General features: G+C 39.5%; 1 protein-coding gene across 1 annotated transcript in view; it reads right to left on the reverse strand.

Moving 5' to 3' along the window:
* Positions 1–21,928, reverse strand: part of Cntnap2 (contactin associated protein 2) — a 2,113,217-nt gene that overhangs the window by 810,292 nt on the left and 1,280,997 nt on the right. The window contains exon 12 of the mRNA XM_051152463.1: positions 2,203–2,322. Within this exon, the coding sequence (XP_051008420.1) occupies positions 2,203–2,322 (120 nt within the window). The remainder of the gene's footprint in view (positions 1–2,202; positions 2,323–21,928) is intronic.

The following is a 21,928-nucleotide window of genomic DNA, read 5'->3' on the forward strand; positions in this document are numbered from 1 at the left end:
ATCCTTGAGTTGTGTCCCTGAGGTTCTTTATCAGGGAGATGTGTATGCTATGGAATTTGAGGTTCTGATGCACAGTGTGGTTAAATGCATAGAAAATGCTCCTGCTTTGATGTCTCCCTTCCTAAATGCAGATGGAAGCCAACTGAAGTGAAATCTCAGCCAGAAAGTCTAGAGGTTAGTGCACAGACTCACTGTGCTATAATCTCATTAGGGAAGTCAGGATTGAGATACATAAAGTCCTCACAAACTGTACTCAGGTTCCAGGAATGTTAAAATGAAGTTCACCAGGAGAAGGCTCTCTGTTAACGGATCCCTCTCTGGTGCACACCAGAGGTCTTGGTGTAGGAGGAAACTTAGGAGACTCCAGTTCACTTCACAGTCTTCTCTCCATGGCTTCCACACTGAGGTTGTGTCCAGCCCTTGCCACTCTCCTTACACTTTGCATCATGCCTGGCTTCGTGACCCTATGGAAAGTTCTCCACTGAGCTCTACCTGCCCATGGTGCTCTTTAGTGTTTTCAGTTTTAGTGTGGAATCAAATTTCTATGATAGATTTAAATAAAATCTTTAGAAATGGAGGAAAGACACTTATTTGGAAATAAAAGACAAACAATTCCATAAATGATTCTGATTCTGAAACAAATCTAGAATCATTGGTTTCAGACAGATTTCAATTAAAATATTTTTGGAATGATATGAACAACTTACGTAACTCTTGGAACTTCAATAAGAAAGGGTATCTCATCTAATTATTTTCTCGTTGACTTAGTATGGTTAGAATTACTTGTGGATTCTATCACTTTACTTGTACAGCAATGGTAGTGTAGACAGTAGTAGTCTACTTGGTAAATAAAGAATATGAAAGCTAGCCAGGCGTGGTGGCACACATCTTTAATCCCAGCACTTGGGAGGCAGAGGTAGGCGGATCATTGTGAGTTCGAGGCCAGCCTGGTCTACAAAGCGAGTCCAGGACAGCCAAGGCTACACAGAGAAACCCTGTCTTGAAAAAAAAAAAAGAGAGAGAGAGAGAATATGAAATCTTAGTGACTTTAACAAATTATTTCAGGTGCTTATGATTACACAGGTGGTGCCTAATGAAGCCAGAACACAAATCAAGTTATTGGCATGAAGAACTGATGGTACCCGACAAGATGTTAGAGAATTCACATATCTCCATCACCACACCACTCTGTAGACCATTGCGTTGCCATTATCCTTCAGGATCTTGAGTCTCAGGAGTTCACATTAAGTACCAGTCATCTACTGGACCAGTAACGGTGAATGGCTCAAAGCCCGTTCTGGATTTTTGGAGCACAGTAAGCTGCCAGTCTCTGCTAGAAACCTCTCTCCTATCTTAGAGAGTTGTGCATCATATGCACTGCTTTGGGAGTTTGCAAGAACCCACAAGCTCATTTCACTGGCCTGAAATTTAATACGAAATGGGGAAAAAAAAAAAAAAAAAAAAACAGGATCTCTTCCCAAATAAATTTCATGAACGCTTCATGTAATCTTTGAAATTGCCAGAATGGGGTTTGAGTACACAGAGGATGCCTTTCTATGGAGAACAGAGGACAGTCAGGAGTGGCTGGTAGCCCTTCCCCAAATATAAGCAGGCAGGACACTGGGCACTGCTACCACATTTAGCCAGCCTAGGGCACTAAGTGAGATCACTTCATTTGCCACTTCTTTTTGTGAACGTAAGCTTTGCAATTTTATTTTCTTTTACATATTAATGTTTTTCTTAAAAAATTTTAACTATACATAGTTTAACTTGAAGATATACTGTTTTAAAAAATATTAACTTAAATGAGTGTTTGCCTGCACATATGTTTATATACAATGCATGCGTCTGGTGCCTATGGAGATCAGAAGAGGACATCATGTTCCTCTGAACTGGAGTTACAGACAATTGTAAGCCGCCATGTAGGTGCTGTGAACTGAACCCAGGTTCTCTGCAAGAGCAGCAGATGCTTTTAACTGCTGAGCCTTCTCTCTCCAGCTCTCAATAGCAAACTTTAAAAAAAATTATAATGTCAGTTTTCGTGGCATATATTTCATCATTTTTGCCTAACAAGCCAACACAATTTAACTTCTCATAAAGTGCGATGAGAATTTAACACCAGAGCAACAAACAGTCTTGGGATCTATTATTCTCAACATACAGAAAAGCCATCTTCATGAAACATAAATGTAACATAGTTACCTGTCATGTTGCAATAAACCTTCAGAGGCCCCAGAGGTCCACTGCCATCAGGATCTATCCAGTAGTAATTTGATGTCTGGCCAAGGTGTTTGTATGCTTCACAGGAGGGCTCGTAGATGGCTGCAACGAAACATCTCACATGAGCACAAAACAAAACAAATGTCTCCCCAGCTCAAAGCCCCAGCTCACACGCTCAGCACTGGCAGGCTGCTACGTGGAACATTTCTTTTGTTAGAATGAACATTCTTTTTTTTTTTCTCTAAAGTTCAATTCATGACTTACTGTTTTCTCTATAGGTATTTCTGACCCTGAAAGCTCCTTTTATGACACTATGCTAGGGGTAAAGATAGACCCAATCAGTAAGTTATTAATACATGAAACATGTGTTTTTATTGTGCCTCATGACCCTTAACTCAGACTCACTTGCAGCCATCGTCTTCTTAATGTAAGGTACTTTAGTTTCAAAGACTATAAATTATTGAACTTACCAACTAAGATAAAGAAGAACTCTCTAAATGTTTGTATTATTAATGTACATTTCTTACATTTCTTATAAATTATATGTAATTTATAATATTCTTGTGTCTCCAGAAAAAGGAATGCTAGTTTCCTGAGTCAGTTTCTTACAGGTGCTTTAATTGTTAATCACATTCAGTCCATGTAAAAAAGTCTGCATTTGCATAATTAAATCCCAGGTTCTTTTTCATTGTTTTCCATTTTCTTTCCATATTGTGATGTATTTTCTTTCTCTGGAAGAGGCTGCACATGTTTTCAGAAGTAGAAAATGGACATTTACATATCTCCTTGGTTGTGTGACTCTCAAAAAGGCTACCAAGGAAAGTTTTTATTTTTCTTTTCCCCAGCAGGTTCAAACTGACATTCATGTGGACCACAAATAATCTCAGCACGGGAGAAGGAACCATTCCTGGTGACCAGGTTTTAGAAAGTGCTCTTGCACAGCGCTTCAGGCACCTGCTGTGAGTTAAATGAGGAAATAGGAACTGCGAGTCTGAGGCATCCTCTGGTTTATCCTTTATCAGAATTGTCTGTCCTTCCTTAGCAAGCTATCCACTGCTCCCTCTACCCAAGCATGATAGATATTGCCTTTCTTTCATTAAACCAAGGAATTTCTTTCATTTTACCAATGTCACCACATTTTGCCAAATGCTTCTACAATTCTTTGGTTGGCTATCCCTTCTTTTTTTTTCCCCCTTTCTTCTGCAAAGAGTTTCTGTGATGTGTCACAAGGTGACACACTTGTCTATGCAAATCTAGCTGGACACAACCCAGACCTAAGACCTTTAAAAGCAGGATTTGTTTGTTGATTATGAGGTATTGGCTTATGCTTCAAGTGCCGTTGGGAAAAGATGCGGCTAGAAAAGGAAGCAGAGCCCATTAATCTTTGCCCCAGGGTAACCATTAATAGGTCCACTTTCAATCTCTTAAGTGTCTACACAATAAACTACATGTTTTCTCTAATTGTGGGTGCCATGCTAAGTAAAATGCTATAATAAAAGGCTGGGGGAAATGTTTTTAAGTGCTCAGCAGGAAGATGCTATAATTAGATGTAGTGTTCAAAATGAAAGGTCCATGTAGGAAATGGCAGATCACAGGGCAATATCCGGCTGTTGCTGCTACTGACCAGTTGAAAGATGACTGGCAGTTAAACTACAGCAATGCAGCCAAAGATGAGGTTGGTGGGACTGGAGGCAACAGTTCTAACGTCAAGATGCCATGGAGGTCAACTGAATACAAGTGAGTAAGAATAACTGAAACTGAAATAACTGTGATCTGAAATCACAATCTCTGGAAACAACTTAATAATGACAGTACCTCTCCAGCTGAAATTTTAAGAAAGTCTTGTTTTTTTTAAAATAGTCACACATGTACATAATGGATTATCAAATATATGCTCCATTTATTCCAACCAAGCCCCTCCACATTTCCCCCAACACCCCTTTCCCAATTTCATGTCTTTATTTTTGCAACCCACTAAGTCCACTTAGAATTGTCTGAATTTGCATCGGTGTTGTGACGTCCCCTGGAATACAGCAAACCTGCTGGTAGCCCCGTCCTCCATGAAAAATGATTCTCCCTGCCCCAGAAACTAGCCACACCAATAGACCCCTAGTAAGGGGTGAGGCCTGAAGATATTCTACCCTATCTATTCCAGAATTTTGTCTGGCTTGATCTTGTATACAGGAAACCATAGCTGATGTGTAATTATGACTGTGCTTTTTGCTTATTCAATGTACTTCTTGTTTATAGCACAAGTGTGACCTTCCAACTTTCTTTTCCTGTCACAATGCCTTCTGGGTTATTATGGACATAAAGCCCTCTACACCCACAAATAGATACTTCCTTAAGTTGCTTTTGGTCACGGTATTTTATCACAGCAATAAAAGGTGACTAATACAGGGGGCTAGAGGTAGAATATAGGTGATGGATATGACAAAGATAGCATTGTACGCATACACTCAACATTTTTAAGAACATGAAAAAGTGTGTTGTGCTTTCTGCGCTGAAGAATGCAGAGGAGTTGTGCAGGAGCTAAGATGCAAGCTTCCTACTTACTGTCCAGCTTTTCACAGTATGGACATTTCTTTATACACAGTTGGGTGTGGAAAGCTAGCAATGGTCATTACCAACTTTGAACTTTGTATGCTGCAATACCAACTTTCCAGACAAGATGTGTGCACTGGTGCAGTAGTGGCACAGTTGTTATGAGAACAAACAACTTCTTCCTGGTTAGATCTGAGGCCTCCTCTGAAAGATACAGTCCCATATTGTAGGCTAGTCAAAGGCAATGGCTAGGGATGCCTTAGGAATACATCTACTAGTTTTGTACGGCTAAATGGGCACAATGTAAAAATAGCCTAACAAATATATTTGCTTGTTCCCATAGACTGATTCTGTCTTAGCCTTAAACAAAGCCCCTTCATTGTGCAATGAATGGTCACTAATGGAGAATCTTTTCCCAGCTAGTTAAGATGCTGAGAAAAAGTAACTTAAACAGTGTTCCTTAAAGTGGACTCAGCTTTAAATAGGATACCTGCACCAGCCCCTCCAAGGCTCAGGGAATACTGAAGAAGTAACAGAAGGAACAGATGAGCCAATATAGTAATGTAAGAAAACAGGGATGAGGGCCATAAAACACTGTTTTTATGGTCATGGCATGGCCCTGACACAAATGAACTCATGGCAGCCGCAGCTGCCTTCCTCGAGCCTGCTAAAGACAGAGCCCATAAACACTCAGTCACAGATAGGGAGGGAGTCATTGCAGTTAAAGGTTGTGGGAGAGATAAAATCATTGTCTTCTGTGGTACAGCCAGTAGTGATTTGCTCACATTCCAGTGGAGCGCTCCATGCCTAGGCCTAGGCAGAAAGCCCTAGTTAAACACAGTGAGTCACAGAGAAAACAGACACAACAATGACAAAAAAACACAAGAAAGTATTATGGGGACCTAAGGGGAGAATGAAGTCTCCATGGCTGTGGGAAGAAGATAATTGAGGTTGTGAGTATGACCAGCATGCCCCATATACATATCTGAAATCAGCAAAGAATAAATTAAAATTTAAACAGTATATGATGTGTTTTATTAATGTATTTGATAGTGCATCACAGACCACCTTCTGCAAATACGGAAATGCTTCTAATTACAATAGGTCTTTCTTGCCTCTAGCAACTCACAAGTGACAACCCTGGACTCTGATTCAGCAGACTTGCTACACAACTTCCCGTGGCATGGACAAAGCTTTTCTGGGTTGTCTTAATATACCGAATCCTCTAGTTCTACATACACAGTGTTTCAATTTAAACTCTCAACTGAGGAAGAAATAGCAAGAAACATGGATCTGAAGTCAAACAGACTTAGATACACACACACACACACACGCACTCATGTGCACACATGCACTTGTGTGCACACATGCATGTGCACACATGCGCTCGTGTGCACACATGCATGTGTACACATGCACACACATGCATGAGTGTGCAACACATGCACGTGTGCACATACATGCACACACTTGCGCACACACACACACACACACACACACACACACACACACACACACTATCAGAAGGATTACTTAACTTTATTTAGCCATGCCTGCAGAAGACATGTAATAGATATGCTATAGTGTCTCATAAGGACTGGAAGAAATAATCCCCATCTACCATTTAGCGTAGTCCCGATGCGTGGCAAGCTTTTAATGTGTAGCGCCACAGCACCACTTATACCATTGACCTATGAAGTGTTTCCTAGCTGTCACTCAATTTCTTTCTTCTTAAGGAGAGTCTCCCTAGTGAACATGTGTATTTTGTCATGTTTATCTCATTGCTGTCATATCTACTTGCAATTGATTCAGAAATTGATCAACTTCTTCCTTGAAAATGCCTTTTTGTGAAAGCATCTTTCTTAAAGAGTTGTGTTTGGGATATGTTGTTTCCTCTGTTCCATGTATTGTTACCATGCTGAAGAAAAAAACATGTAGAACGGAACTTAACATGTATTTACTCATTGCTCTATTTTTATAAGAAAATACTAGGTGGCTAATCAGAAGTATATGAATATTCAAGCACCAGTACATGATAACATGTGTGAAAACTACTTATCACATTTCTAGCTAAGAATATAGGTATTTGAACAAGGGCTTTATAGCTCTTTGGCCAATCAACTTACTATGAGTAAATGTTGAAGTCATTCTGTTTTTGTTGTTCTAATAGCTACTCTGTTTGTCTTTAGCCTTCAACAGGCTGCTGTTGACTCAATAACACACACACAAAAGCCAAGCCCTTTTCAAGCACTTGCATGTATGAAATCATGGAGAGTTGATTGCTCTGAGCCCACTGTATGGAGTTTGGCTGGGCAGAGAATTTACAGCTGTAAGAGGCTCCAAAGTGAGCTGGCACTGCAGGTCTTCAGATTGCATTCTGAGCAGCCTGGATCTAATCTTGAGACAATCAGTACTCAGGAAATATGGCCTGGTTTTTCATTTGTACTTGAATGCAGCAAACAGAGGTCATTGACAGGCAATATAATACAATTTAAATACAATGACAATGGGATAGCACCTTGCTCTCCTCCAGGCAATAAAGAGGAATGAAATACAAAGCTATAAATAAAAAAAAAATCATACCAAAATGTATACATGTATGGCTGCACTGAAAAAATGTTTGAAAGGAAATTTTGTGGCTGCTTTTGAGGAACAAGATTAAAGGAGATTTCTATAACTTTTCTGCATTTCCCAAATCATTTTGTAATATGTATGTGTAAATTTATGTGGATTTGAGTGTGGTATGAGTCTATCTGTGTACATATGTAGTACATATGCCCTTTCATGTGCATGGGGGGACAGATGTTGATATTGATATTCAATGTTTTCTATCGCTCTCTACCCCATCTCTCTACTACTCCCACCCCAATAGCCAGGGTCCCTCATTGAAACTGGAGTTTGTCGTTGCAGCTAGACTTACTGTCTAGCGAGCTCCAGGGATCCTCCTGTGTTCACCTCACAGCACTGGAATTACAGGCATGGAAAGCGAGCCCATCTAGCCTTTTACGTGGGTTCTGGGACCCGAACTCAAGCCCTCACACTTGTACAGCAAGTATGTCACCTCAGAGCCATCGCCCCAGAGCCATCTCCCCAGGCCCCATGCATCTGTTACTTTTTCATTAAATACACACTTTCAAAATCTGCATCTGGATTCATGACAGTGAGATAAAATGGCCAACAGCTGTGATGTAGTAAAATTTTTCATTAATTGTATAATCTCCATAAGTAATTGAGACATTTTCATTCAAATCTTTCTGTCACTTTCTGCGGGGAAACTCTCCTTAATCTTTAGTTTTCCCAAGTGTAATAGGGAAACAATAAAACCTCCCTAATGTGAAGGTGAAATGAAATCATACCCCGTGTAAACCAAAGAACCTGGTGCATGGTTAAACGATGCCAAGAACAAGCAAATAAGAGCATTTAGGTGGCAAGTCTCAGCCTGTGAGCTCTGTGCCAGGTCCAGTACCAGCTGGCTTGTATGATTTTTGCCAATCAACAGAGCTTGGGCCTAAGGAAGCCGCCACTGCAAGGAGGCATCATCAATAATCAATGCTGCAAGTAGACTGCTGAGGAGCAGGAAGGTAATGGGGCCGATGGCGAAACAAATAGACTCATCAAGCCCATCAGTCTATCGGGGAAGTAATTTCTCTCTGTTGCAACTCCAAGTGGCAAATAAAAGGTCTCATATTATTCTATATATTCATAAATAAATCTCAGCTGTTCAGAGATACAACTGTTAAGCACATCAGACGGAATTATTTTTTTTTTTTTTTCATCATGGGAAAAATCTGAGAGCGACAAGTCCTAAGCATCGTTTTTTTTTTTTTTTTTTTTTTTTTCGTAGAAGAATGGATGCTTTTTGAAACGCCATGCTCCATGTAGTGGACAATGATGAAGTGATTGCGTATGAGCTCCCAGTGGCTTGTGTAACATATGGTCACTTCCTGACTTAAGGTCATGCTCATTTATTATCTTAAGTGCTAGAGATAATAGTACAGCTGATAGTAATGATGTGTCCCTGGTCACCAGTTTGCAATGGGGTCCTTTGGGCTACATTCAAGATGCTGGCAGGATTGGTTTTTTTTTTTTTTCCTCTCTCTCTCTCTTTTTTGAGTATTCCAGGGGCAGATCGGTCTCCGTGTTATTTTTCCAGCTTCCAGGGGCTGGAAACACTCTTGGTGCATTACTACTTTGATGATTAACACTGATTGTCATTGTGACAAGATACCGAATTCCCTTGGAGACAGGCTCAGGCATTCCCTTGAGGAACTGTCTAGATCATCTTAGCCTCTACGTATGTCTGTCCAATTGGGCCATATTTCTAACAGTATCTACATTAGGTTAACTAAAGTGCTAAGACTCCTCTCAATTGCAGGTAACCGCATACTAGAGCTTGTGATTCTACACTATATAAAAAGGAGAAAGGAGCTGTGCATAAGCATTCATCCCCCTATTTTCTGACTGCAGAGCATTTGGTTTGGGCAGCTGTCTCAAGTTCTGGCTACTATGATGGACTGCCATCTCTTGCTTTGAGCTAAAGCAAATACTTTCTCCCTTAAATTTGCTTCCTGTGAGGTATTGTGACAAAATAGATTCAGCAACTACCGCAGTCCCTTTCTCCATCTTCTCAGCTGCTGTCTCCTGATGGAGCTGTTCCCATGCTGCCTCATGACAGGTCTCCCTTCTCTTGCCTCATCTCCTTCTCCAACTGTTTTAAGGAGCCCCTCCCCTGTTATACAAAAACCCTACTTTAATAATCAAGGGTGGGCTTGAGAAAGCCTATCACAGGGCCTCTTTGCGATATGGGGTAATTGAGTCATAGTTTCCACAGACCAAAACGTGGGTATCTTGTTGGACAGGGACATTGTTCTTCCAACCACAGTTGTTGGTTTGAGTGCAAAATCTCTCCCATAGGCTTATGTGTTTAAACATATGATCAGCAGCTGATAGTCTTGTTTGGGGAGGCCGTAGAACTTTTAGGAATGCATTCGGTAACTTGGGAATGAGTCTTAGGGTTTCTATTCTGGCCCTTCAAGTAGCCAGATCTCTCCTACTTCATTTGTCTGTCATGGCCACGGGCTGCTCATATTGCCTTTTCTTCTCCACTGTGGTGAACTGATACTCTCTCAAACCTATAGCCACAATAAACACTTCTTTACTAAGGGCTTTTTTATGTGGTTTGTTTGGTCTCAGCAATGAAAGGTAACTAACACAACCATATAATAGAATAATATGATGATTTTTGGAGAGCAACTTTTACTAAGCAACCAATGTGCTCTCAGTGAAAGAAAATGCCCCCCAATATTAAATAGAACAATAAAGAAAAATAGATGAACAAAGCTCATGGTTTGTTTTGGACTTTTAGGGGTCCATAAGGCATTGGAAGTTATAGCCATCTATAGAACCCTGAAACAAGCACATCTTTTAGTTCACTCAGCTCTAGCCAAGGTCAAGCTTGGGGAACAGCTGTTGCAGGCTCAGATGTGACATGTGGCCGGGGAATGACTGCCATATCACTTTATTATAAGTAAATAAAGATTTTTCATATAAAACATGAGCACCTGCAAAGTTGATCACATGGGACATTTTGGAGTGGGTGATGTCAGTGTATGTTTGACTCTCTGGTTCTGCTTTTTCTAATCCATTTCAATCACTAAGACTATTTGATATTAATCTGCTTTTCAGATCTAAAGTTCTCTATTGGAAAAAGATATTTCTCACTCAAATTGGGTTAGAAAAACCAGCTCTCACAGAATCTAATTATTCCTGTGAAAGTAACTATTGAAGTTTGTGCACAGCCAAGACGAACATCAAGAAAAGCAGCAATGACCTTGAGACCTATATTGGTGCAAACTCCCTAGTTCTAGGACCAGGCAATTATTTTTAATTAGCACAACGTGAGCTTCACAATAGCTAAGTCCCCATTAACACTTCAATATTAACCTCATATGTTCTCTGTCTCTTTGTATTTTGTTTTTAAGCCTGAATGATGCCCTGAGTTAACTACATTACTTCCCCCAGGAGTTATTTTATCATTATTGGCAAACAGCTGATGAGGATGGTAGAGAGTGTGGGCTCACACATATATTCTTTATCAGAATATGGAATAATGATCTTACCATGAATATAATTTCTATATGAGATACTATGTTAAAACTCTAATGAATCCATTCCTCCATCTATGCCTCAGAGGGAGGGTATAACTTAGAGGAAAATAAAAGAGAAAGAAAAATTTGATTTTCTATTACAAGAACAATAGCTTATAATTCTCTTACTTAGTAAGTCCTTCAGAGATTGTTTTGGAAATCAAAGAAAAATCTACTTTTGCTATTTCACTACTTTTTTCCTTTCTCCACTTCCTAGCTGACTTCAGCCTTTAGTTTAATCTGTCATAAGTCCCACCATCTTTTACAGTAGCTCCAATGTATTGTTTTATAGAAAGGGGCAATTCATACTTCTTTGATAATGTTTAAAAAACACAATTTTGTCTCTGTCACTGAGGCTACCATCTTTTTTGATGGCATTAATATCCATTTGTGATATTCTAACTTCAGTCACTAAATAATGACTTGTCTTTATTTAATGAACAAACCAGAACCAGTCTAGTTGTTTGATTCACTGTCGTGGCTAGAATCAAAAAGCCTTAGAAGTGTGAGAGAAAAAGACAAGACTCAATAATAACATGATAAACTCACGATTTCTTGATCATCACAAGATAGCTCAGACACTGATCATCATTTGCAAAGGGTTCCCATAGTTTGCTCTGCATATTAACTCTCCCATTTGCATCTCTTGCTTTCTTACTCTCACTACTATCATCACTGGGTCCCCATGGTGAGGCTAAGAATATTAACTCAAAATAGGCCAGCACTTGTATTCACTTCCTTTGGTACAACTCTGTACTAAATAGACACTCCCCATTTCTTTTAGCTAATTAAGTTATTTACCAAAAATCTACCAGTGTGGTACTCATTCATTGTACTGGGAAGAGAGACATTAAGCTGGTCATGGATCCTAGTGAATGTATGGGATAGACATGTTGGCATGAAGGGTGTAAGATTTGCCAAATGTTTTAAACCATTATAAATAAAACACTCAGAAACTTCAGATGTGTGTGAATATAGCATAAACTGGAAAGTAAAAGCTTTTTGTAAGACAACAGAGATGCCTAGCATGTCTAAGAGTGCTTGAGATAAACTCTTGCATATGCAGGGATACTAACTCACGTACCTCCAGGGATGTTAGGTATCACCACTACCTCACTTTCATGAATGTCACAGGCATCTTGGAAAGCCACTCTTGGCTTTTACTAAGCCCTCGTTCTCTGTGACTTTGACTAGCACGGTTCCCATGAACTGCCACTCTTAATTGAGATTTACCCTCATTTCCTTTACTTTTCTCTTTCTGTGAATGCCCTTTCTTGTGTCTTATGCTGCCACTTTCCTTCAAGGGAGAAAGAAAGAGCCAGTCTTTGAAGGCTTGTCCTCAAGGTTCTCTTTGTCATATGCTCAGATTAATTAGTTAACTTGTCTGTACTAGTCACCTTAGGAAGACAGTACTAGGACTTGTACACTATGTGCAAACACCATAATGACTGTTCAGTCCAATGTCACTGAGGAAGAGGGGAATTTACGGTTTTTGTTGTTGTTGTTGTTATTGTAGGATGGTATAGAGTGAGGCCTGAGAAAATCTATTTTAAGGAAACAACAGACTTTTTATTTTATTTTATCTGTGTGTATGTTCACTTATGTTAAGGGGGGGGGGAATGGGAGAGGGAAATTACTCAGTGGGTTTTAACTAAACAAAAATGCACTTAATTTAATTTAAAAATAAACCTGTTTCTGATTAAAATCTGGTAATTTCAAATGCAAATTTCAGACATTTTGAATAAAGTCTAAATGATTCAAATAGTAAAAAATTATAACTATATTTGAATGCTAATTTACAACTTTAAAGTGTTGTACTATAATATATTCAATTTAATGAATGAGATCATACAAATAATTTTAAATATCAACTAAAATTTGAATTTAGTGAAAAAATAAATAATTAAAAATTGTGAATATTGGAACAATATGGAACAAGCTGTTTCCCACAATAGAGAGGGCTGGGTCTGAACAGCTCTGCAATGGAAATCCAAACCAAAAGGAAAAACAAATGTTCCTCTCCTCCTACAAGGGCTACACAAAGGGATGATGTGGTGCCAGGAAAGCCATATGATGGGAGTGCTGGTCCTGAGCAAGAGTGAGTTCGAGATGTGGCCAAACCATGCAAATGTCATCCTGAGATAGACAGAAGTAGGATTACTTCCTACTTGCTCTAGGCCAACATGTCCCAGTGCACTTATCCTTGAGACACCCACTTCTGCCACCCTTGAGGTAGTCACAGCCTAGTGGCCAGGTTTCAGGTTAAGTTTTCTCTTTCTTTATATGGGCATGCCTGGCAAGCACCTGGAATTCCTCTTCATGCAAATGAAGCATTCCCAATATCCTGGCCCCAGCCAATGATGTACAATCACTCTGAAAAACCCTACGCATTCCCTAAGGTTTATAGAGCCCCTATTCACTCCAAATAAAGAGCTATTTCACTAAAAACCACCTTGGAGAAGGTTGTTTCTCATGCACTCACCATGACAGAGATCCTATGTAACTGCTCTGCCCCACAAAGCTTCATTCCTTCTAGTCCAGCCTGTGGTGAAAAGATGTCTGGATTCTCCAAAGGGAAAGGCAAAACCAGGGCAACAGAGTTACACCATGGAAGATCCCCACTAAGAGTCAGAATTTCTATTCTGGGTCCTTGTTCTATCATTTTCTTTGTCTGTAGCTCAGGATTATGGGGCACTTCTCCATGTAGGATTTCTCATTTAAGGAATAGACATTTCAGTAGCCACGTTTCATATTGGCTGAGTACCCCAAGATGTAGTACAGTGTTTCAAATGGCCATACCTGAAGAATCTTTGATCAGTTTCTATTTTGCCTTGTCTATTACCTCAACTTTGGTACAATGATTAAGTTATGATTGGTCTGCCTTGAACGTATAGAGGTTTTATGCATGCTGCCACAACCACTGTGAGGTCATGTGTGTAATTGCAACGCTATGACCTAAAATCATTGTTTTGTTGTAGTAAACTATGGAAGCTGAGAGAAGAAGAGTGATGTTTTCATTGAAGAAGTGACTTACGACAGGTCGAAAGGTTTTGGTAGATGGCCACACACCAAAGATTGTATAGGCAACATTAATTATCCAGGTTCAGTTTTAAAAAAATACAGTGATGATAATGGGAACAGAATGGGGATGGGTGTCTCTGGGAAGGGTTGAGAAGGAAGCTGAATATAATAAAAATATAATATATGAAATTCTTAAAGAATTAATAAAAATATGTATGAAAAGATATGATTAGTGACATTAGAGTTTTCTTCTCAAAGTTGAAGTAAGGATTTAAATACAAGTGATAGAGAATATTTGCCAAAGGATTAAAATTCAGAAATTTTGAAGGAAGTCAGACACATCTTGCCCATGGCTTCATAATCCCTTTTCTTGGCCCTTATTCCAACCAGCTGATGTCATGACTATGTTTCTTAGACTTCAGAAGAGATATTCCTTGAATTAATGATCATGGTATTCACTCATTTTACCATGGAGTTCAAGTGTATGTGTTCTCCATATTGTTAGGTTCAAGTGGCAGTAGAACCTCAGAGAACGAAAGGAATTTCTAGATTGGCAGAGGTAATTGCTGTGGATCATGATTAAGAAATACAAGTTGGGAGTAGGAAGAACACATCTGGTTTCCAGGAGAATAACTGTAATAGACATTTATGCTTCTCTGTTTGCCATTAATGGTAAAAGGAAATTGGAGCATCTGTGGGTTGTCAAGCACACAGTCAACAAGGACCTAAATCACCTGAAGGTGAACTGAAACACCATAGATCCAACCAGCTGAAATACTGACTGGGGATGAGCTTGTGGAATGTTCGGTTATAAGCAACTATTGTTTCGGATTCAGCTGCCACAGTGGGCAGTCTCTTTTACCCCACAAATACTTTGTACTGAGCCTATGTAGACAGTGATAGAAACTGCCATTAATATGGATTTATGACAGATCGGGCTGATGGAAGGCATAAGTGAGTATGTTTTTGTATGGGTTGACTGTACCATAGATCTCTCATGTTGCAAACTACATTCTTTTGGACTCAGTATTAATTTATCCTTCATTCTGCTGTTGTAGCCTATTCCTCCTTGGGTTGGGCCATATTCTCACAGATATAGCACATCCTGTTCTCCTTGTTTTTGTCTCAAGGGTTCCTTAATGCTGGGTATAGAGCCCTCCCCAGCAACGTAACCAATCTCTGGCACATGTATAGCAGTATTGAATTAAGCCAGTCCTTCTAGAGCTGCCGTATTGCATACGAGGATTGATTCCATCAGTGTGACTCTTGGGCAAAATGATCACAGTCCTTCATGTTGTTCCTCAAGTTCCTCATAGGTCTGAGAACTACTCTACCACTTGGGATAATGCATTTTATATAGAATATTACTTTTCTAATTAATTTTCTCTGATGATTATCTTTACAAATGAAAAAAAAAAACTAATGTTCTGAAAGATTTGTTAATCCATCTGGCCACATGCAGGGGAACCCTGTACCCCAACAGGTACCCTGTTATTGCAAGAACAATGCTTCTGTGCAGCACCATTGCCTACAGCCTCAGCTGCCTTTTGCTGGGTTATTTACTTACAAATAATCCAAATGCAACCTGAACAAATTCTTTATGTAAAATAAAAGGGGAAGCACAAGAAAGAAGAAGAAAATATGAAAAGAACCACTACTTAAAGGGATGAAATATATGAGAGGCTTGGAAGCAATCTTAAATGATAAATGAGAATTTTGATAATTAGACTATTGCAGTGTTTGGCAGTAGCCATTGTGCAGGGAGTTAGAATTTAAGTATCACTGCTGTGCAAAGGAAGTTTTGGAAATTAAGGTATCAGCAGAATTATACACTACAGTCAGCTTCTCACTCCTAGAATGTCAAAGTGGACATGAGCGACCTGATGCTTTGGAAATAGATGTGTGATAGACGGCATGGTGATTGGTCATAGGCATGCCCATTATCAAAGCCAAGATGGAGCTACCCTGCTTCAGTTTTCTATCACCCAATTGGTAGCTGAATGATTTCAGTTAAGTCTCTGTTCACTAAATTAAATAACATGGTTAAGATATCTAACAACCCTCTACTGCTTCACACTCAGTGAACAGAGAAAGGCCAAACTCATTTCAATCATTAAACATAATATAAGAAGAGCAGAAAATATTCTTTTAAACAATTCTATGCATTCCAAGAGCAAATAGAACTATATTGAGTGTAACCAGAGTTTTTGAATAATTCATTCTCTGCTCAGCTTACCTTACTGGATACAATTGAAAATTGGCCATATTGATTTCTTGCCCGATAAATAGTAAGACCTCATTTATCTGACGTCATTTGGGAATGAACTGCTCATAGGACCGTGGAATTTCAGAGCTGGAGAGGACCTTGGAGATTATATAATCTAGCTCCCTCATTGTAAATAATTATAATAATTACAACAACAACAACAGCTGTTTGAGCTCTCCCTGTGTTTCATATTCCATTCACAGTGTTTTGCAAGCACCGTGCCATCTGGTTTTCGGAGTAATCCTATGAGGCAGATACTTCTCTTTCCATTTTACAGTGAAGGAAAATGAGGCTTAGGGAGATGAAAGTAACAGAAGGCTACATAACCTCAAAGCCACACAACAGCCTTGGAGTTGAGCTCAAAGATCTGTTCTTAGCAGAAGCATTGCTCTGTGTCACAGATGTCCTTTGGCTCACTCCCTCAAAGTCACTTACTTCCTAAGCATCCATACCGGACCAGAGCTCCAGTCTGCTGTTCTTATACACCCCTGCTTTATAAAGATGTTTGTGTAAGCAGATCCTTTGCATAAATGCACTGTGTTCCTTTCTGTAAACACTAAAATGTATTTATGTATTCTTTTTAGTGAAAATCACAGCAAATTTAAGGCATTACATATTCCTGCTTCCTTAATTATACTATGTTAAATATAATTGTCATTTATTGTTGACCTAGGGTTCACAGCCACCTACATCAACCATTGGATTACGCCTCAACGTATCATTCTCTCTCCAGAGGACCCCAGAAAACTGTTTCATTAACTTTGCATTTCCCCTTTCATATGTGTAAGTGCTCACTATGCCATCAATTGGGATGTCACACAGCTTGTGGACAAATTCTAACAACATGTGTTTTATACTAACACATAGACATATCAACTGTTGTTTATATCTGTGATGGGCTTGTAATACTACAGGCAGGCTTTTCAAAATGGAATGTTTTATTTCTTTAATGAGTTATAACATTCAGGTGTTCTCACAAAATAGTGATGGCTGGAGGGAGGAACACTATTAAGAAGAAAAGGTAAGATATGAACACGTTCAAGAGTCAGAATACAATGTTCTGGGGCTCAACTCTACCTTAATTTCAGAGAGAGGGAGAGAGAGAGAGAGAGAGAGAGAGAGAGAGAGAGAGAGAGAGAGAGAGAGAGAGAGAGAGAGAGAGTTCAGATTTCAAAGTAAGCAATTATTTAGCAAATATAATAAAAAACAACCAGAGATCAAGTTTTCAAATAATCGGGTAACTCATACTTTTAAAAACTTAGGAACTTTGGTTTATCTTCCAGGACCACTGGGAATTTAAAGAAGCAGCAGATGAGAAATTATTACCGAAATCTGTCTGGGTCTAGTATATGGTTCCTAAGAGAGGGCAGTAGACCCAGAAAGGACAGAAGGCCACCATGTAATTCTGAAACACAAGTCTCAGCAGAAACCATCGTCCTCACTCTTTGATGAGAAGGGTAAAGATGCGACACTGAAGTCCCCTCCCGGCCTCTAAGCTGGCAATCTAAGACTGAGTTAGAATTTCCCCCCAAAACATCATCTACGATATATAAGTAAATGCTTAAAAATAAACTTCTTGTGCTCATATCATCAGAATTTATGAAAAAATAGACTATGCCCAAGGAGGCCTTTATTAGCTATCTTCCATGGTCTTATCACAAAGGTAGATTCTATGAAGAAAAGGGAATGACCTTAAAAACAGGCCCTTCTGTCTATGTGTTTTTATATAGAAACAACCATAGAAAAATATATACACAAATAAATTTCAGTATAAGATATTCAAATGGATTTCCAGATGCAGATCCTTGATAAACTATAAACATATGAAAGATATGCATGTTTCTGTTAAAATGTTTAAAGTGCTTCATTTTATTTTTAGTTGAAAACTCAAAAGGTTCGATGTCACCATCCTATAAGATATGGCTAACTGTATTGGATTTGCTCTAGGAATTACTTTTTTAAATGTATTTTTTATTACTGTACATCTCTATCCATGTGCATGTGAATACAGGTGCCCACAAAGACCAAAAGAAGCTATTGCATTCCCTTGGAACTGTAGTTACAGGTGGTTGTGAGCTACCTGACATGGGCGCTGTGAATTGAACTCCTGTCCTCTGCAAGACTAGAAAGGACACTTATGGGATGAGCCATCTCCTCACTCCCTATTTGTAGGGGTTCATGTGGAGTCACTATGTGCCCAAGTGTTGGTTTCTTGCCCTCCCCCCCCCCGAAGGATTCTTGTATTCAGGAATACTTTCTGTGAACCTTGCCTCTCAAATTTTCACCAATTGGATAATAAAAGTTGCTGGCAGCCTATAGTTGGAGAGAGAGAGAGAGAGAGAGAGAGAGAGAGAGAGAGAGAGAGAGAGAGAGGAGGGAGGTAGGGACTTCCTGGGAGTGAGAAAGGAACTCTTTGAAGAAGAAAGGGGAAGGCTCTTTTACCACAAGATAGGAGAGGAGATGGATGTAACTATGGGCAACATGGCAGGATGGGGTAGGTGGTTGGGTTAAATTAGAGGAGCTAGTTGAGAGTCTGACCAGCTAAGGCCTAAGATTTTAAATAGTAAAATGTTTTGCTGTCTTTATTTATATGGCCTAAGGGCTGCCCTGGGTCTTAGACCTTTTCACCAGGAGACATAAGCTAGGGTTATACAATACCTATTCTGAGGATTTCTTTGAAGTTAATTTAAATTCACACATGGTGTAAACAAAGTGTTTTCAATGCAAATATAGTACTGCCTACTGTCCAATGGGATCTAACAAGTTGTGGCTTATCAGGAAGGTCATCTCTGCACTTTATTCTCGGATTTGCACTTGGGATTTCATTTTAAATGTTCCTTTATTAATGTGTACATACCTATGGGCATGTGCGTGCAGGTGCCCACAGAGGCCAGAAGAGGGCATCAGATCTCCTGCAGCTGGAGTTAAAATATGCACTTAAAGAATGAGTAAATGTAGGAACATTTCCCCGACTTTATATGGAAGAAGAACATGAAGAGAATTTTTTTGATGATGGAAAAGTTGGTCTCTGAAATGCTCATTTAAAAATTGTTTTAGTGTAATGTGATGAAATTTGTTAAGATAAAATGATCAAAGTCAGCTTAACTAGCCTTGTTCCAGGCTTCTTGAGTCATATAAAGGCTCAGACTTTATACGTCTATCTCATCCCCTGCTGAGATGAGTATGTGTGGTTTTCCTCTTCTTCATCCTACTGTTTAGACCCCCTTTTATGACGAGTGCTATGATCAGGGTATCGGGCTGCCTCTTGATGTATGAAATCGGAAGATAAAAGATTTCTGATCCCTTTTCTCTCAGGAAGGCTGGCTTGAAGTCAGCTACTATATATTGCTGTTGGTCAGAGAGCTGACAGAGGGTAAATATTAATCTGCCCTTACTGTCTACAACCTACTGTGGTATCTTCAGGCTTCTGTCTCTGCCATCTCCCACCCAGAGATGGCTGCAGTGGGCTAAGTGGGAAAAAAAGTTCTACACAGGCATACCAAGAACTCGAGTATTTAAAGATATTTCATGGGAAAAAAATTCACCTTCATTAGACACTTATAAGATTAAAACTTTAGGGGAAGAAATCCATCCACAGTGAGAACACCAAAGAAATTGGAAAATGATTTAATAGCAGCCATACTGGGTTTGAGGAAGCTTTTATTCTTTTCCCCTTTAGAAATTTTAGATTATTAAAATAGGAAGATATCTTAGCCTTCCCAATGATTCTGCCTGGGTTTTTGGTTTATATGTGGGGAAATGAAAGTCTCAAGGTGGTGGTATGCCAATGGCCACTCACTCAGCCCAGATGCAACATCAGGGAAAGATAGACTCGAACTCTGTTTCCAATAAAAAGTCTTTTTCCACTGAGATTTTAATCTTTACTTTTTATCCCAGTTGGCTCTGACACTGCTGGTGGCCACCTTTCCTCAGCCATATATTACCACACTGTGTTTGGTCTTTTACCCCTATTTGGTAGATGCCAGAAAATGAGAGGGAATGTTAATTGGCCAGAATCAGACTCCAGATTTTGGCTTCTTTTTTTCCTACTGGAACCTCTGTCGCTGAACTGTAACTTGCATTTAAGTGAGCAAGGGGAAATCCTGGTCTGGTCTATCGTTTTGACATGTTCATAAATTCACTTTATTGTGAGAAAGTAGAGCCACAGAGAGGTAGTTGATACATTACAAGGTGAGGATGTCAGGACTTAACTCTTCTCACACATGCACTTTCCCTTTGATATGGGGTCAGAGAGTATTATTGCTATTGTCACAGTCATGTTCTGTGCCACCTGGAGGCCACTTTACCTTAAACTTTGAAAAGTCGAGTGCACTGTGAGATTGTGTCTCCTGGGCATCACAGGGAAGCTTCCCCCACGCTACCTTAATAATATGGCTCCCCAAAAAAGACCTGAAGAAGCACAGCACCAATAATATGGTAATACGAAAGTGGGGGAAGCTCATGGGGTCCCACCCATAGACAAATAACTATAGAAACCTAAGGACTGCTAAGAGAAAGAGAAGTAGCATTCTCCACAAATAATTATCCAATATCAAGTGGCCAGTCCAACTAACATTAAATGGACTGGGAATATTGTATTTATGTATTTATGGATTATGTATTTATCCATCTACAAAGATATTGCACACACATGCATGTACACACACACGCATGTACATGCGCGCGCGCACACACACACACACACACACACACACACACACACATTACATTAAAAAGGCCATGGTTTAGAGAGGGAGTGAGGGAGCATATACCTGGGAAATAATTAAGGAAAGAGAAATTGGAAATAATTTAATTAAACTTAATTGTAAAATATTAATTATTAAAAGCCTATTCTTTGAAATAAAGATTACTTTGAGAGGGCAGGGCAGAGACTTTGGATTTCATAACTTTCTTTGGACCTGTCAGAGGTGTCAGTCACTTTAGCAAGCCATCAACCCAAAGTTTGCCTGAGTTCTTCTGGATCTTTCCCTTGTACCTGCAGGTCTTTCTTCTTAACAATTAAAACTCAGTGGAACCATGACACCCAACTACAAAAACCACATTAATATCCAGTCTCAGGCTAGCACCAGGAGTCCTCATTCAGAGCACGGTGCATTTGAGGCTGGACATGGTTCCAGTGTAGGGCTGCTCTGGACTCTGATGTAAGAGCTACACTGACCTCTGTCCAGTAGAAGTCAGCTGCACCCCACCACGTGGCAATGATCACTTCTGTAGATGTTGGCAAATGCCACGAGACACCAAAATCACACTGCAATATTGAAGTGACACTAGGAATACAATGTCTTAAAATCGAGTACAGCATCCACAATGACAGGGACCTTTCTAATTATGTACCCCCAAACCCTAAAAGCATGTTTTGGCTCCTTTGAATCATGCACTTAGCTGGCAACTTCATGGCCATGTTTCTAAGTTCATTGAAACTCTAATTCTGTATCTATACATGGCGACATAAATGAAGTTCTATAATACTAGGTCTGATGGTTTAGGAGAACTAGAATTAAACAGTTCACACTTACAGTGCATTTCTTGGGTCTGAAGTAAATGCTAACAACCGTAGGTAGTATCCTTGGATGTGGTACACCTGTTAGTATATTCACAACTCACCGTCGTTGTTTAGGAGTGTCCCGTGCACTTTGCCCTCTGAGTTAATGAAATAGGGGTAAGCATTTTAAAGTATGTTCATAAGGATTTCGGCACGCAGCCTAAAACA

Source organism: Acomys russatus, chromosome 10, assembly GCF_903995435.1.
Source record: "Acomys russatus chromosome 10, mAcoRus1.1, whole genome shotgun sequence".
NCBI classification, from domain to species: Eukaryota; Metazoa; Chordata; class Mammalia; order Rodentia; family Muridae; genus Acomys; species Acomys russatus.